The sequence below is a fragment of the Vulpes lagopus genome, chromosome 5, assembly GCF_018345385.1.
Source record: "Vulpes lagopus strain Blue_001 chromosome 5, ASM1834538v1, whole genome shotgun sequence".
Lineage (NCBI taxonomy): Eukaryota > Metazoa > Chordata > Mammalia > Carnivora > Canidae > Vulpes > Vulpes lagopus.
Window position 1 is genome coordinate 102,677,267 of NC_054828.1, and position 17,128 is coordinate 102,694,394.

At 37.4% G+C, this 17,128-nt stretch overlaps 2 protein-coding genes across 10 annotated transcripts in view; both read left to right on the top strand.

Annotated features, from left to right (window-relative positions):
• MAP4K3 (mitogen-activated protein kinase kinase kinase kinase 3) overlaps positions 1–4,594 on the top strand; it is a 185,161-nt gene extending 180,567 nt beyond the window's left edge. For 4 of the 5 annotated variants that reach the window (XM_041756085.1, XM_041756087.1, XM_041756088.1 and 1 more), the window contains 2 exons: positions 2,125–2,180; positions 2,842–4,594. In XM_041756085.1, the coding sequence (XP_041612019.1) occupies positions 2,125–2,180; positions 2,842–2,929 (144 nt within the window). In that variant the 3' untranslated portion in view covers positions 2,930–4,594. The remainder of the gene's footprint in view (positions 1–2,124; positions 2,181–2,841) is intronic. The other variant, XR_005987929.1, reaches the window with a different exon arrangement.
• A 2,068-nt stretch (positions 4,595–6,662) lies between these two features.
• Positions 6,663–17,128, top strand: part of CDKL4 (cyclin dependent kinase like 4) — a 53,941-nt gene continuing 43,475 nt past the window's right edge. The window contains exons 1-2 of one of the 5 annotated variants that reach the window (XM_041756865.1): positions 6,663–6,940; positions 7,031–7,157. The gene's annotated coding sequence lies outside the window, so the exon portion shown is untranslated. Of the gene's footprint in view, positions 6,941–7,030; positions 7,158–8,118; positions 8,255–17,128 lie in introns of those variants that run through there. The other 4 variants (XM_041756864.1, XM_041756867.1, XM_041756866.1 and 1 more) reach the window with 4 other exon arrangements.

Below are 17,128 nucleotides of genomic sequence, written 5' to 3' on the forward strand. Positions count from 1 at the left end.
GATTCTATTTATTATTTATTATTTTAGAGAGAGAACATGAGCATTGGGGGAGGGGCAGAGGGAGAGAAAATGCCAGGCAGAGTGCAGAACCCAACATGGGGCTTAATCTCACAACCCTAAAACCATGACCTGAGCTGAAATCAAGAGTCAGGTGTTTAACTGACTGAGCCACCCAGGTACCCCACTTCTTTCTTCCTGCCTTAATTTAGCTCCAGGAACAATTTAACTCCCAGTTCCTGTGACATACTCAGTTCTGCTCAGCATTTCCACCAGAATGCACTGGGGTTACAGATGTGAGCAAGATGTGGTTTTGCCCCTAAGAATATTGGCAAATTAAGTCACCAGAAACTCTCAGTCCCCAAACCCCTCTCAATAGTTTAACTTTCACTTGAGCAGTAGAGGGAAAAGAGAACCTTGGGAAGCAAGAAAGTAGCTCATTTGTGTTCTAAACTATCATTCTAAGCTCAAAGTATGTCTTCTAACCAAGTGGACATTATAGCAGAGTTACCATGTGCATGAGTTCCGGAGTTGAAAATACCGGATTCAAGTCTCCATCCTGCTATTTCATAACTGTGGCCATTGCATGTCACTTAATTTTTCTTTGCCTATACTTTTTCATTTGTGAATTGAAGATAACAAAATAGTACTTACTTCTTTGGGTTATTAAGATTAAATGAAAGGAAGCATGTAATATGCTTAGCATAATGCCTGGCTTATAATAAGTATTCCAGAAAAGTCATAGGGGCATCTGACTGGCTCCATCTGTAGAGCATGCGGCTTTTAGCCAAGGCACAGGGTTATAAATTCGAGCCCCAGTTGGGTTGTAGAGACTGCTTAAAAATAAAATTTTTAAATGAAAGAAAAGAAACTTCATAGCTAATATGTTTCTAGTAGCTATTCCCACAAAAGGGCTTCTCAGGAAGTTTGAAAAATCACCTGGGGGAATTGAGCGGGAGATAAGAATAGTCAGCAACTAATAAACACTAGGCAGAGAAAGAAAGACACCATGGGCAGGATACAAGAGAGCAGTTTCAGAAAAAGAAAAGGTTGTCCAAAAAAATCACCTGAGGGGCTGTTTCAAACTGTGCCAACAGCCTGTACTGAATACTGCTCCTCCAAAAATGTTAGGTCCTTCTAGTAGGCAAACCCCCAAACACATTGAAGATCAAGTCATGGTGAGCCAATATTACTGAAGTTAACAGGTTGTAGCCTTCAGATGTGCTGGGTTCCAAAAGAGAGTGAGAATCCTTAGTGTTTCCAGAATAACCAATTTTCGAGGTACTAATAGAATGCATTTAGTTTGGAAATCAAATGGTTTTTTCAGCCTATGACATTGTGGGGAGAAGTTACTGCCATTATAATTTAGAATGTTTTGCATTTAGTAAGCAAAAATGGTGGGTTTTTCTTTCTCCCATAGACTTATCTTTAACTTCCCAACTGGTAATTTGCCACACTGAGGACTTCTTAAAGGATACATGCCTTCAGAAAATACTATTTCAGGAGACTGGGGGAGATACGGGAAAGAAAAATCATCTATTGAGCACTGCCTTAGCTAGGCATTATACCTACTACTGCTTCTAAGAACACTGCACAGTACTGCAGGGTAGAGATTTTTCTCTTTTTATTTTACAGAAGACAAAACTATTTTCAGGAAATTATATAACCTTGTCCAGTGTCGTAACTGGACACTCCCATAAGTGGGAGAGCAGGGCTTCAAATTCCAATCTCGAATTTGTCCCATCATACCACAGCACAGCCTTTGAAATAAAAGAACCAGATCTGAGTGGCTTGCTGCTTCAGTGGCCTTGCTGTTAGTATTAACATAACTGACAGAGGTTTCTGATAGATAAATGGTCTAGGTGCTTGCTTTTAAATTTTTCCAGGGTCTATAATTAATAAGTAAATGGTTTTCCTAGTCTCCTATTTTATGATTAATTGAAAATTAAGCACATTTTTCATAGACTAACAAACTCTGATGTATTTATGTACTGATTTAACAATCATGCAGGGTTCTATTTTCATCTTAGGAATTATATTTCTTTTCAGTAGAGCTATAAATTAAATGCCCATATAAAATTTTGTGCCTTTAATTCCAGAAATTAAGTTTATATTTTAATTGAACAGGTAACACAAGAAATTTCAGATAACACAAGAATTTTCAGACTGCTTGGATCTGACAGGTATGGAGAATGGGTTGTGTTAAATACATAGTACTAAATGCATTTTATAAATCCAGCATGAAACTGATTTCTTTTTCAAGGGAATTGAAATTTCTACAGTGATATATTCAACATTGTATTTTTCACACTGAAGAATTCACAAGTCAGAAAGTTATAAAATGTGCCTGATCTTCCAAGTAACAGGAATATATCAATCTGTCAGTACTAATTTTGCATTAAATGTGCTATCTAAAGTATGATTTACAGGGTGAGAAAGAGGAAATACCATAATGCTAACAAATAAAACTTCTTGGTTTTAGTGCCACATAGAATTTTTGGGTTCTATTCTGATATACTTTCTGATTCTTGAACGACAGATGATTTTATACTTGGTAAAAATTAAGTTCCCCAAATTATTCCAAATACAGGTTTTCTCCACCTCTGACCCTTAGAACAACACCAGCTTAGAGGTGGGAGATGATGGGTAGCAATATTACTTCCTGGGGTTGGAACTGGTTCTGTAATCATAGGGATTTGCAAATCATTTTCTGTCCACAAATCAAATAAACAGCATTTATAGAGGCATAAAATGAAGAAGCAATGGAAAATGTTTCTGCTAACGTTAGTTTTCAAGAATAACTTTTTGTCTGATTATTATTTATTATTATTATTATTACTTTAGGGTCGTGGTTTTGGAAAGTAGGCCAACTGATAACCCCACAGCAAATAGCAACTTATACATCCTGGCGGGCCATGAAAACAGTTACTGAGGAAGTCTGTGCTTTGGACAGTTAATTCTAGAAAGAACAAACACTACTGCCGCAACATTGATGAATGCTTGAAGCTGTACAAAAGCTGCAGTGACCTGGCTTCAGTTACATGTAATTTATTGTGGCATGAGACAAGATGGGGAGCCTTTTTGTTTTAAGTGGTATGGATATATTTAGCATATTGAACCACACAAGTGCTTAATTCATTGTTATGTAATCTTTGTACATATGGGCAGTATTTTTCTGTGAAACTTCATATTGCTGAAGACATACACTAAGAATTTATGTAGATAATGTACTTTTATGAGATGTACAAGTAAGCGTCTTATCTGTACAAATGTAAATGTTGATGAAAAATGCAACTGGGGTTAATATTTTAAGAATTCTTAGTATATTCTTGGGTGTGGCTATATTACAAAATGGGATGCTGGCAAACAGTACATTTAACACTATTGTATTTTTATTATATGTAATTTAGTAATACAAATATAAATCTTGTAACTTTCAAAATTGTAATGGAGGCTATAATCATTTTATAATCTTGTTTTTAATTTTAATGCAAGTACACTGGTGTTTATATTTGCACAGAATATCGATATGTGATGTATTAAGTCACAAAAGTAAGCTGTGACATTGTCAATACACATTTGGCTCCACAATATCTTTTTTTAAATGTATTTGGATTGTTTTCTATGTGAAACAAACCAATTAACCACCTGTTGTAGTAACTGGTCTTTTTATATTTAAGCAGAATCCTGTAAGATCGTTTGTGCTTAAAAACATACCTTTGAAAAAATTTTGAATCACAGAATAGCGGTACCGTGATATAACACTGCAGTTGTTGTCAGAATTACAGTATGCACAGTATGCACAAAGGATAAATTAGCTTTATTAAAGAGTCCACACTAAACATTTCATATAATCATATTGAAGAACTATAACATTCCATAGAATGGAGTGGTTCAAATTTCTAGTGAAATTTTTGCTTTGGTTGGCCTTATTTTATGATCATTTTCATATTTCTTTTGACTTAGAGTATTCACACATGGCCAAAATAATTTAGTTACTACCTCATATAAACAATATAATGGTTACTACACATCACAGGAACTTAGTTTTGGTTTAAAGTCCTTTTTGATTGCTTTTTTCCAATGGAATATGTATATACCAAGTTTTAGCAAAATGCACACTTTGGCTCTTTTTTGGTATATGTTCTTTATATTTTAATGTGGATATATACACTAGGAACAAACTAAATTGTGATTTGTGGTCTTCATTTATTTTAATTGATAATGCTTTTAAATATGTTCCTGATTGTACATAGTGTAAAATAAACACGTTTTTTAACATGCGGTTGTATAGTAGCTTGTCATCTGGCTTATATGGAGTAAGACTAAAATATATTAAGGAGAAAAACAGTTTTTAATCATTCTGCGTTGACTCTTTAAATACCCCCTTAAATACTTCATGTCCCTTAGATCATATTTTTATTTGAAGTGTCATCTCAGTTTCATAACGGGGCATCTTTTATAGAATTTTCAACTTTCCGATCAGAAAAATTAATTGAACATTCATAGTCTTATGGAGCAGGTGTCAGCAAACATACCTCAGCCCAATCCTGCTTACCACCTGTTTTTGTAAATAAAGTTTTATTGGAACACCGCACCACATACTCATTTATGTGTTGTTTATGGCTGTGTTTGTGCTACAGTGACAGAGGTGAATGGTTGCAAGAAAGCTGTATGGCTTACAGAGCCTTAAACATTTACCGTCTGACCCTTTTATAGAAAAAGTGTGCCAACTCCTGGGTTACAGAAAGGAAGGGGAGCGTGTTTGGAATGCAGTTTTGGAAGTTAAAGAAGGGGACAATTAGATTGGAAGAACTGGATGGTGGATCATGAGGCACCATTTCTACTCTTGGTAGTGTCACCACCCTTTGTGTGATGTTAGGTAATTTACTTGACTCTAGAACAGTTTTCTTATCTAAAACATGACTTCTAAATCATATAGGTGTTAATAATCATAGCGGTTGTATATATGTGTCACTTTTCCCAAATAAATACATTGTCACTGATCTTAGCATTAATGACTGAATAATGACTCAAAAACACATCTTTGCCAGAATAACATTGACTTTTTGAAAAAGAAAGACTCATGGAATAGACTTTCAAGAAATTAAGATTTTGTTCTTGGCATTTATTGACCAAGTTGTTGATCCTTTTTCTGGACCACTGTTTTTTCTAGTTTCCAAGTCCTGTAAGTTATATATATAGGGTCGCATCTCAGAAAATTTAACAATCATATTTAACTGTCATATTAAATCATATTTAAACACCTAGAATTATTTCCAGAAAATATACAGCTGGTTTGTGTGTTATTCATGGGCTTTTAAACAACATAGACCCATGGAATCACACTTTGGGGGCCAAGCCCAAGTAACCTGTCATTTGTATAAAGTCGTACAGATTATTCTGATGTGTAGTCCCTATGTGGGAAACATTGGCTGACCTGAATTTAAATCATTTTTCTGACGGTGGTCCAAGGATCACATGCCTCAGAATAATCTTTGATGACTCTTAAAAGTGTAAATTTTGTGGCTTCACCTAATATTTTTTGATTAAAGATCTGTATTCATTCAGAAGGAAAAGAGACACACTGAAATGTTGGAGCAATGTATCTCAGCTTCATTGAAGTTCAAGCTACCTATTTTATTAGCTAGTTTTTTAGACACTAGTGTTGAGAAGAATGAGATCAGTTGTTTCTGGGCCTGTTGCAGTCATTCAGCTGGCAAGTGTGCCACTGATTACAGGAGAGATCAGGAAACAGGACAGACAGCAGTTTTCACCATTACTAGAAGAAATATGAAAATGCGTGCTATACAAAATCGTGGGTAAGCACTAAAAGTATTATTTGAGGGAATATTGTAAGAGTCCAGTGCATGTATCTCTGTCAGGTGTGATTCTACATGCTTTACATATATTGTCCCACTGAAGCCCCAGAACAGCCCAAGTGGGTAGCTATTGTTAATGCCATTTTACAAATGAAGAGACTAAGGCACAGAAAGCTTAAATAACTTGCTAAGATAATATAGCTGAAAAGTGGTGGAGCCAGGATTTGAACCCAGGCCACTTTGGTTCAAAGTGTATATACGCTTAACTACTGAAGTATGTATTACACAAAATACAAGCAGTATATCCACTGCCCTCTAAAACACATTAAGCATTTTTCTCCAGGAGTTAGATTTCAAATTCTGATTTCCACCATCTCTTGCAACAAGAGAAATTCTCTTCCTGTCTTCCATTTTTTGCTTTACCAAAAAGCATTTTCTTTATTCAAAGTATTTTTGTATTACAATAAGAGGATTTGCATAAAATAACTTTACAGTTAAAGGTTATTAAGTCTAGTCAAAACTCATTGCAAAGACTTTTTACTTTGTGAATACTCACTAACTTATATATCACTTACAGTGTATCCAGGCACCTCACTGGCACTGGAAAAAAAGAAAAAGCAGCATTTCCAGTATTCAAGGAGCCCACTTGGATGAAAAAATAAAATAAATTTAAAGAAAGGTACAAAGAAAGGGCTGCACCTAATTATGCTTTGGGAAAAAGCCTTTAGTGGAAAGTTATATATAAACCAGGTTGTTAATTGATGAAGGGTTTATCAAGTGCAGGACAAAAGGTCAGCGAGCTGTAGGCTAGACCAAAGTTCAAGGACCTCGAATGCACGTTCCTCAAAGAGTGGTAAATGCAGCTGAGCTCAGTTTGGGGTGCCTGGAGCATAGCAACGGGGCAGGAAGCTAAAAAGCAAGGTTGGGCCTGATTGTGGAGAGCTTCCTAATGAGGAAGGGAGCTAGGAGCTCCGCAGTCGACAGTTTGGGAACCCCAGCGATCAGACACACGGCCGTGAAACCAGGCCGCTGGGTTTGTGTTGAGGTGATCTACTTGAATCCTTACTGAGAAAATTTTCCGTAGCAGGAGGGGGGCAGAAGTGGTACAGAAATGAATAGATGTGAGTTCATGTAGACTTGAGTTTATTGGGAACGTGCTTGGTCTTGAAGGAGGAAGGAGATAAAGGTGGTTTCTGGTATTTTCTAAGCAGATGAAAGCAGATGGAAAATGGAAGATGAGGAAAGGGGTACAGTCAGTCACCCGAAGGAAGAAGCGGAAGGAAGTATGGTCACCCTAAATCCGGCACAATGAGGACCGCTTTATTGATGCTAGACAAAGTATGTACGTGCTCCTTAACATATAGTAATTTTTTTTTTAAGTTCGTACTTGGGAACAAGAAGAGTCAGCTTTGGCAAAAACGATCTTGCCCGGCGTGAGTACGTGTACTTCAGGAGAGCGGTCCTCACACCCTGGCCTGCCGGTTTCCCCCACCGCGCGGCCAGTGCGTCTCGTGGGAACCCGCTCCAGACGCTTCGCGCTACGCGGCGCTGGGCGCTGAGGTGGGCAGCAGCGTGCCGCGCTGGTGCCGGGGCTGGCGGTCAGGAGCAGCTCCAGACCTCCGCTGAAGAGCCGTTTGCACAAGAGCAAGACTGGAAAGTACTCAGGACGGAGGATTTGACAGACTGAAGGTCCCCGCCCAGGCAGGGAGACCGCCCGTTTGCAACATCCACTTGCGCTTCATTCTCGGTGCGCCGCGGGCCTTGGAGAGGGGCGCCTCCCACACTCCCGGCGTTGACCCGCCAGTCGTTTTAAAGTTTCCTGAGCGCCTTCTCCAGGCGCCGTCGGGCTTGCGGAGCAGAAGCTCTGCTGCGTCTGCACCGCGGCCGTGGCTCCGCCCAGGGGTTGCTCGCGCCCCCACCCACGGCCCCAGCCCTTCCCTTCCCCGCCGCCGGGGGAGGCAGGCGGCCGGGCGCCCCCGGCGGCGGGCGGGGGCACCGCAGGCTCCGGAAGCCGCCCGGCCCGCGCGCGCTGAGCGTCCGGTTGCCCGGGAGACGCCGCGGCCGAGCGCTCCGCCGCGGCTGTGCGGGGGGCGGCCTGCGCGCGGCGACGCCCAGGGTTGGGGCGGCCGGGGCTGCGCGGGGCTGCGCGAGGCTGCGGGGGCGCGCCCCGGGTCCGCGCCGTAAGTCGGTTGCCGGCGGGCCCGGGGCTCGGGGAGAGCGAAGTGGGGTCTGCGTGCACGCTCCCGGGGAGGGAGCGTTCCTGAGGGCCCCCACCCCGCCGCAGCTCCCGGGGGCCTGGGGGAGGGCGGAGGGGCCGCGGGCGCGCGCCTGCGCTTCGGGAGGCCGGGCCCGTGCGGCCGCCGGGCTGCGCTGCCTTTGGGGGTCGAGACCCCTTTAGAGGCCTGGAGGTCAAGCGGACTCGGCCACGCTTCCAGGTACGCGTACATAGGAAATGTGGTGGTGGTGGTGGTTTAAACAAAACCAGTTTCCTGGCTTATATAAATTACATGGTCTTCTGGTTTCCTGGGATGCTTTTAATTAATATGATTGTACTGTCGTCAGGACGAGTTTGTTGGGCAGCCCGGGTGCCTTCGGCCCAGGACGTGATCCTGGAGACCCGGGATGAGTCCTGCATCGGGCTCCCAGCATGGAGCCTGCTTCTCCCTCTGCCTGTGTCTCTGCCTCTCTCTCTCTGAATAAATAAAATCTTAAAAAAAAAAAAAAAAAGTTTGTCAACAGGTGTGTGTGTACTTTTGAAGTTCTGTGATGCAGTATGATGTTCCTAAGACAGATGCAGAATCCTTTCGCAGCCCATTTTTCCTGATCAGTTCTATTAAACATGCATAGTGCAGGTTTGGTTGCATTGGAAACAGTAATAAATAACATAGCACGTTGTGGCTTTAAGCCTGCAGGATTTAACTGGCTGGCCTGGTCTTGAAAATGCCTCCCTTTAAAAAAAAAAAAAAAAGAAAGAAAGAAAAAAAAGAAAATGCCTCTCTTTGCTTCCCTTGTTCCTACCACCGCTGTTTACACCAGTTTCTTATAAATTTAAGATCAGGAAATTAATAAGTATGTTTTCACCCCATTACTCTCTCTTTCTTAATTTTCTTCCCCCAGTGTATTCCATAGGCTTGCTTGAGCCCTTAGGACCTGCTTTGTGATACGGTCATGGAAAATAATCTGCCTCCCAGGGTTTTCTGTTTCTATGTGCATCATTTTCTTCAGACTAAGGAAATAAAATAGGAAACTTTCAAAGAATTTAATGATCCACTCAAGTATCTTACCCACTCAGATATCTTTCTGTATTTACCAATGGGTCCAACTCTATATCTGTTCTTGCCTTTGTGCACGGAATTTCATTAATTTAACAGTCAGATATTTGGTAAATTTTGAAGTCAGGAAGCCCCATAGCCAAGAGATACATAAATTCAATTGAACATCACTAATGACTGTGAAAAATATTTTCAACCAGTTTCATCTGTTTCACTTTTGAGAGTACCTCAATTTTTTTATATACCTTTTGAGAGTAATTAATTTTTTGTATCTTTTAATGTTTCTGTACCTTTTGAGAGTAAGTTACAGACATCACGTACCTTTATGCTTAAGTAGTTCAGTGTAAACTGCCTAAGAATGAGGACATGTTTTTACATAACCACAGTACAGATTACCAAAATCAGGAAATTTAATACCTAACCCACAGTCAATATTTAGGTTTCACCAATTATCCCAGTATTGCTCTTTATAGTTATTCTAAGATTCATTTCAGGATCAACACTGCATTTTATTTTCATGTCTTTTCAGTCTCCTTCCTTCTGGAACAGTGCCTTGACCATTGTCTTTTATGACCTTAGCACTTTTAAAAAATCACAGGCCAGATATTTGTAGGATGTCAAAATTATTTCTACTTTTTTCTCATGATTCAATTCAGGCTTTGCATTTCAGGCAACAGTACCACTAAGGAAATCCTGGGTCTTTCTCGGTGGCACATTTGCCTTTTCTAGAAATTCCATGTAAATGGAATCATACAATATGTGGGGGGTGGGAGGAGAGTTGTCTGGCTTCTTTCACATAGCATATGTTTTCAGTTGTTTTTTTTTTTTTATGCTTATCACATAATAGAATAAATCAATACTTTCCTTTTAATGCTGAATGAGTATTTCATTGCATGGATTTTCATTCATCAGTTAATGGACATTTAGATTGTTTTCAATTGAAGCTTTTATGAATAATGGTACTATAAACACCTGCATACATGTCTTTGTACAGGCATATATTTTTATTTTTCCTGAGTATATACCAAAGAGTAGAATTGTTATTTATGTTTTATGTTTAACTTTTAGGATATCACCAAACTATTTACCAGTGGGGCTGTGCCATTTAACGTTCCCACCATTAATGTGTGAGAGTTTCAGTTTCTATACATCCTTATCAATCCTTGATATTGTCAGTCTTTTGGATTTTACCCATTCTGGTGTGTGTGTAGAAGTATCATTGTGGTTTTATTTTTTTTTTCATTGTGGTTTTAATTTACATTTCCTAATGGCTAATAGCATTATTTCATGTGCTTATTAAACATTTGTATATCTTCTTTGGTGAAATGTCTCTTGAAACCTTTTGTCCATTTTTAGGGTGACTGGCTGGCTCAGCAGAGCATGTGACTCTTGATCTTGGGGTTCTGAGTTTGAGCCCCATGTTGGGGATATAATTTACTTGAAAAAAATATTTTGTCCATTTTTAACTTAGGTTATCTGGCTGCCTGTTGAATTGTAAGAGTACTGTATATATATATATATTGTGTATACAAATCCTTTCTCTCACATTTTCTTCAGTCTGCAGCTTGTTTTTTCATTTTCTTTTTTTGAAGAGCAAAAGATTGTAATTTTGATAAATTCGTTTTATCAATTTTCTTTTACGTATCAAGCTTTTAGTGTCATCTCTTGGGATATTTTTGCCTAACTTAAGGTCAAAAAGATTTTTCTCCTTTTTTTTTTTTTAAACTAGAAGTCAGTAGTAGTTGTGGCTCTTACATTTTGGTCTATGATCCATTTTGAGTTAATTTTTGTATATTGTGTAAGGTATCTAAGGTTTTTTTGGCTTTTGTTGTTGTTGTTGTTACTTGTGGATACTAATTGTCCTAGCATCATTTGTTGGAAATAGTCTGTCTTCATTGAATTGCCAGGGCATCTTTGTCAAAATCAATTGGCAATAAATAAAAAGGGTTATTTCTTGAATGTTTCACTAATATATATGTCTATCTTTATTCCAGTGCCATATCCTTTGATTGACTATAACTATATGGTAAAATTTGAAGTCAAGTATTGTAAGTCTTCCCAGTTTGTTTTTATTCCAGGTTGCTTTGGCTCTTCCTGGTACTGTGCATTTACATATCAGTCTTAGGTTCATCTTGTCAATTTCTAGCCCCAAAAAAAGTCTATTGGGATTTTTATAGGGATTGAATTTAATCTGTCAGTGAATTTATGGAGCACTGACATTTTGAGTTTTCCAACCCATGACCATGACATTTCTCTCCTTTTATTTATCTCTCCTTTAATTTTCAATGTACAGATCTTGCACTTCACTTGTTAAATTCATTTCTAAATGTTTTATTTTTAATGTTATGATGAGTGGAATTGTTTTCATTTCCAAATTGTTGTTATTGCATAGACACACAATTTATTATGTTATATTGATCATGTATCCTACTACATTGCAAATATGTTCATTAGTTCAAGTTGCTTTTTTATAGATTCATTAGGGTTTTTTTTACATACAGTATCGTGGCATTTCCAAGTAATGACAGCTTTACTTTCCATTTCCAATCTATATAACTTTAATTTATTTATCTTGTTTTATTGCAATGGCAAGAACTTCCAATACAATGTTAAATAGAATTGGTAAAAGCAAAATCATTTTCCCAGTCTTTGGGAGAAAGCATTGTCTTTAAACACGTTAACTACATTTTTCACACGTTAACTACATTTTTCACATATGCCCTTGAGGAAGGTCCCTTCTATTCATGATTTGTTGAGATTTTTATCATGAGTGAGTGTTGGCTTTTGTCAATGCTTTTTTTTTATGCCTATTGAAATGGTCATGTGGTTGGGTCTTTTATTCTGTTATTATTATGGTGTTACACATTGATATTAACCAAACTGGGCAACCCCGGTGGCGCAGCGGTTTAGCACCACCTGCAGCCTGGGGTGTGATGCTGGAGACCCACGATCAAGTCCCACGTCAGGCTCCCTACACGGAGCCTGCTTCTCTCTCTGCCTGTCTCTGCCTTTCTCTCTCTCTCTCTCTCTCTCTGAATAAATAAATAAATAAATCTTTAAAAAAAAAAAAGATATTAACCAAACTTGCATTCTTGAAATAAATTCCACATATTCATGGTATATAATCTTTTTTATATGTGTCTGGATTTGGTTTGCCAATTATTTCATTGAGGATTCTTGTGTCTATATTTATAAAAATAATAATCTGTAGTTTTTCTGGTAATTTCTTAGTCTAACTGTGTATCAAGGGAATATTGGCCTTATGGATTTAGTTAGGAAATGTTTCCTCCTCTTCTATTTTTAGGACTAGTTCGTAAATATTGGTATTAATTCTTTTTTGAATGTTTGGTAGAATTCACTATGAAGCCATCTGACCCTTTTCTTTGTGGGTTATTTTTCATTATTATCCAGTTTCTTCATTTGTTATGGGCATAGTCAGATTTTCTATCTTTCTTGAGTCAGTTTTGATATTTCGTCTTTTTAAGCCAACCACATTGTCTGATTTGGCTGCATAAAACTATTCATAATATTCTGTTAACCATTTTTAATTTCTCTAGGTGATTGTGATTTGAATGATTTTTTTCTCTATTTTCTTAGTCTAAAAATTCATCAATTTCATTGATCTTTTTGAAGAACCAACTTTTTGTTTTATTGATTTTTTGCTGTTTTTCTGATGCATCAGTCATTAAGCTTATTGTTCCTTTGTATGTGAATGGATCCTTCTCACTGTTTTCAAGATATTCTCCTTATCTTTGGCTTTTAACAGTTTGGCTTTTAACAGTTTGGCTATAATGTATCTAGAGCTGGATCTCCTAATGTTTATCCTACTTGAGATTCATTTAGCTCTTGAATCTGTAAATTAATATTTTCCATTAAACTTGGAACTTTTTTGCCATTATTTCTTTCAATATTTTCTTCTGCCCCTTTTTCTCACTTGTCTTTCTGGGAATGTCATTACATTTATGTTGGTACTATTGATTTTGTACCACAGGCCTCTGAGGCTCTGTTCAGTCTTTTTTCTCTCTTGGATATTGGTCTTTTTCCATTAATATATCTTCAGATTCATTGAGTCTTTCTTCTGCCATCTCAAATCTGCTCTTGAGCCCATGTAGGGAATTTTTTATTTCAATTGTACCTCTCGACTCAAAAATTTGTTTAGTTCTTTTTTTTTTTTAAACTTGTCATTTTTTTGTTGCTGTTGAGCTTTCCTATTTATTAAATCATTGTCATATAATTCTTTAATTCTTTAAATTATATTGCTTTAATTATTTGAACAAATTTATAATTGTTGCTTTAAAGTCTTTGTCAGCTAAATAAAATAGCTAGATCCATTCAGAATCCATTTTTATTAACTTTTTTTCCTGAGTATCACACTTTCCTTTTTCTTAGCATGTCACATTTTTTTTTAATTGAAAACTAGACACTTTAGATATTATATCTATGCTGGATTCCAGTTTTCCCCCCTGAGGAAAATTTTGTGGGTTGCTTTTGTTTCTGTTTTTGTAACCTGCTTGTATTCCAGAATCTATCTCCTTCTGAGGGTGTGACTATTGTTGTCTGTGTTCAGTTTTTAATTTTTTTGGCCTGGCTCTCTAGGACTAACCATTGTCTGCATAGTTTAGTGGTCACCAATAGTTTGGGCAGCAGTGGTATTTAAACAACTCTAGCCATAGTCTTTCACCCTTTCCCAATGGATCAGTGTGTGGGTTGAAGAGCATATTCATAATTCAGTCAGTCCTCAAATCTGCCTCAGCTTTAACTTCCTTTATCTTTCCTGTGCATTCCTCATAGTTTCCCAGTTAGCCAGAGATATGTAAAGCCAACCTAACTCTTCCATGGTTCTTACATTTCCAGGATCCTCCCATAAATTTTTGGCTAGTCTGCAGCTCACCCCTACAGGAACCATACCCTTAGGCTTGCAAAGCTGTGGGGGTTTTCCCCATTTGTTTCTTACTGAATTTTTAAGGATTTTACTGATAGTATTTTCACAGGTTTGCGGCCTGTCACAGGTTTGAGCCATATCAAGCACATTTTCTCTTAGAGTAAGGCTTCTGGTTTATGGCCTGTTCACAGTGGTAGAACTGCTACACCTGCTGAGCTGGAGGATGGGGATAGAGAAAGAATGGCAAGCAGACCCGGGTAGGAAGCCACAGATGCCCATTGTCCTTAAGTGGAGTTCTAATGTATCATGAATAAATACTTCTCAATTTGTTTTTTGCCTTTGGTTGATTTCCAGAGCCCCCAAATTGTTTTGTGTTGGTTTTGGTTTTGTTTTTTTGACAATTTTGACTAGTCTTGTGTTTTAGAAAGAGGATTCACCAACACACACAGTAGTCAAAGCCATAGTTGGCCCCTGGTGCTTTTTGTGGGATTAAACACACACACAGACACACACACACACACACACATACACACACACACCACAAATTATTTCTTATACAAAATTACTCTAAGTTCTCTACCTCTAAGTAAATTTTTGTAAACTGTATTTCTCTGAAATTATCCATTTCATCTACATTTTCAGATTCATTTTTATAGATGTCTGGAAAGTAGCCTCATGATTTTTAAAAACATTGTTCTCTTTGGTGGTTATTCTTGTCATTTCTTATTTTTATTTCTTATATTCATTCTTTTTTCTTGGTTAAGCTAGTTACAGGTTTGTTTTAATTTTTTTAAGGAACTAATATTTGGGTTTATTAATTAGATCTATTATTTTTGTGTTCTCTATTAATTTCTGCATCAGTTATATTGTTTCTTGTGCTTTCTTTGGCTTATTTTGTAGTTCTTTTTTTAAATTGTTAAGCTTGTTATTTTTACTCATTTTTCTTCTATATTGTTTTGATCTCTGGATTTTTTTTCTCCTAATTTCCGTATGTCAGGTTATCTCAACCATGGCATTATAAACATTTTGGATAGGTAATTCTTTATTGGGGGGTTCTATCCTGTGTATTGAGGAATACTTAGCAGCACCCTTGGCCTCTACATACCCATAACAACCAAAAACATCTCCAGACATTGAAAAATACCCCTGGGGGCTAAAATCACCCCCAGTTGAGAATCCCCACTTTAAATATATCTCATTGCTTTAGATATGTAGTATTTTCATTATTATTTTTTTACATTCCATTATTTAAGTTTGCATTTCTGCCCTTTACCCAAGAGGTATTTAATTGAAGGCTTTTTTAGTTTCTAGGTGGAAAGTCTTTTTTTTTTATTTTATGTATATATTTTTTAATTCTAATTTCTAGTTTGATAGTTTGTAATCAGAATGATTTTATGATTTCTAATTATGAAACTTTCTAATGTTTTCTTTGTGACCTAATATATGATCATTTTTTATAAATATTCCATGTGTGCTTGAGAAGAAGGTACATTTTAGATTATCAGAGTATAAAATTCAATGCTGCCTTTCTAAAGGCTGCCTTTATGGTGACATTTTTAAGTCTTCTACATAGTTACATATCTTCTGTGCATTTACCTTGCCTTTTCCTGACAGTAGTTTATTTAAGTTTCATTATTAATGTATTTCAGTGCATGTCTTCTTGCATGTCCTAAAGTTTCTGCTTTATAACAGTAATTGTTATATTATTTGGAGGCTCTTATATCTTCATTGTGAATTGTGGCTTTAGCATTAAAACTACCCCCCTTTTGTTGTATTTAATTCTTTTTGTAGTTTTAGTTCTACTCAATCAGATACCAGGATCATAAATCTTCTTTCTTAATGTTTCCATTTGCCCTGAATACCTTTGCTTGTCTTTTTATTTTAACTTTTCTGAATCACTTTAGATGTGTCTCTTGCACAGAGCATATAGTTGGAGCTTGCTTTGAGAGTAAAATTGAAAATCTTTTTCATTTAATAAGTGAGTTAAGCTCACTCATAATTATTGGTATCACTGATATTAGTCTTTATTCTGTCATATTGTTTTATATTATAATTTTTATGTGTACAATATTAATCTGTGTTTCTTTATGTATTGTGTTGGTTTTTATGTTTCAGATTTCTTTGGGTATTTTTTTAATGCTCTTAGTCCCTGCTTTCTTATTTAACCTTTTATTTTATGGTTTGTTTTTAGTGGTATATTTTACTCCCCCATCTGTTCAGTTATGAATGAATTTATTCTGCTTGCTTCTTTCCCTTTCCATTTCTTACATATATTTTTATTTTTATAAGATTTTATGTATTTATTCATGAGAGACAGAGAGAGAGAGAGAGAGAGGCAGAAATATAGGCAGAGGGAGAAGCAGGCTCCATGCAGGGAGCCCCATGTGGGACCCCCATGTGGGACTCAATCCTGGGACTCCAGGATCACGCCCTGAGCTGAAGGCAGGCGTTTAACCACTGAGCCAGCCAAGCATCCCTCTTACACATATTTTTAATTGCAGTACTTTCTAACCTGTCAGTACTTTTAACATTTATTTTTTTTAAATATTGTGTTTATTCATGAGAGACACAGAGAGAGAGAGAGAGACAGGCAGAGACACAGGCAGAGGGAGAAGCAGGCTTCATGCAGGGAGTCCAATGTGGGATTCGATCCCAGGACTCTGGGATCATGCCCTGAGCCAAAGGCAGAGGCTCAACCACTGAGCCACGCAGGCGTCCTGCACTTCTAACATTTATATCTTACTCTTCCACCATTGTCCCCACTTTTGCTTTAGTCTTCAGTTAAATATATTAGATGCTTACTGTAAATCTCTTCCTGAAGTTTTCCCAGTCAGCTCTTGGTTGGGTAAAAGTTGTCCTCTTGTAGATTCTTTGAGAAGGTTTACGAATGCAGTATACCTGGAGTTCTTGCATATTTTGAACAGTTTCTATAACTTTGCTACTTGAAGGACAGTTTGGTTGAGTAGAAAATCCTGGCTTTCACTTTCTTGAGTGTCTTCAAAAGGCTGCTATATTTTTATGTTGCATTGTGTGTTCTCTTGACAATTTGGATGTCACTCTCATTCTCCTACACTTTAGTCTTTATACCTACAGGCTATGTAAGTATTTGATTTGATAGTTTTATTCCAATACATCTTTGAGTTGATTGTTGTGAT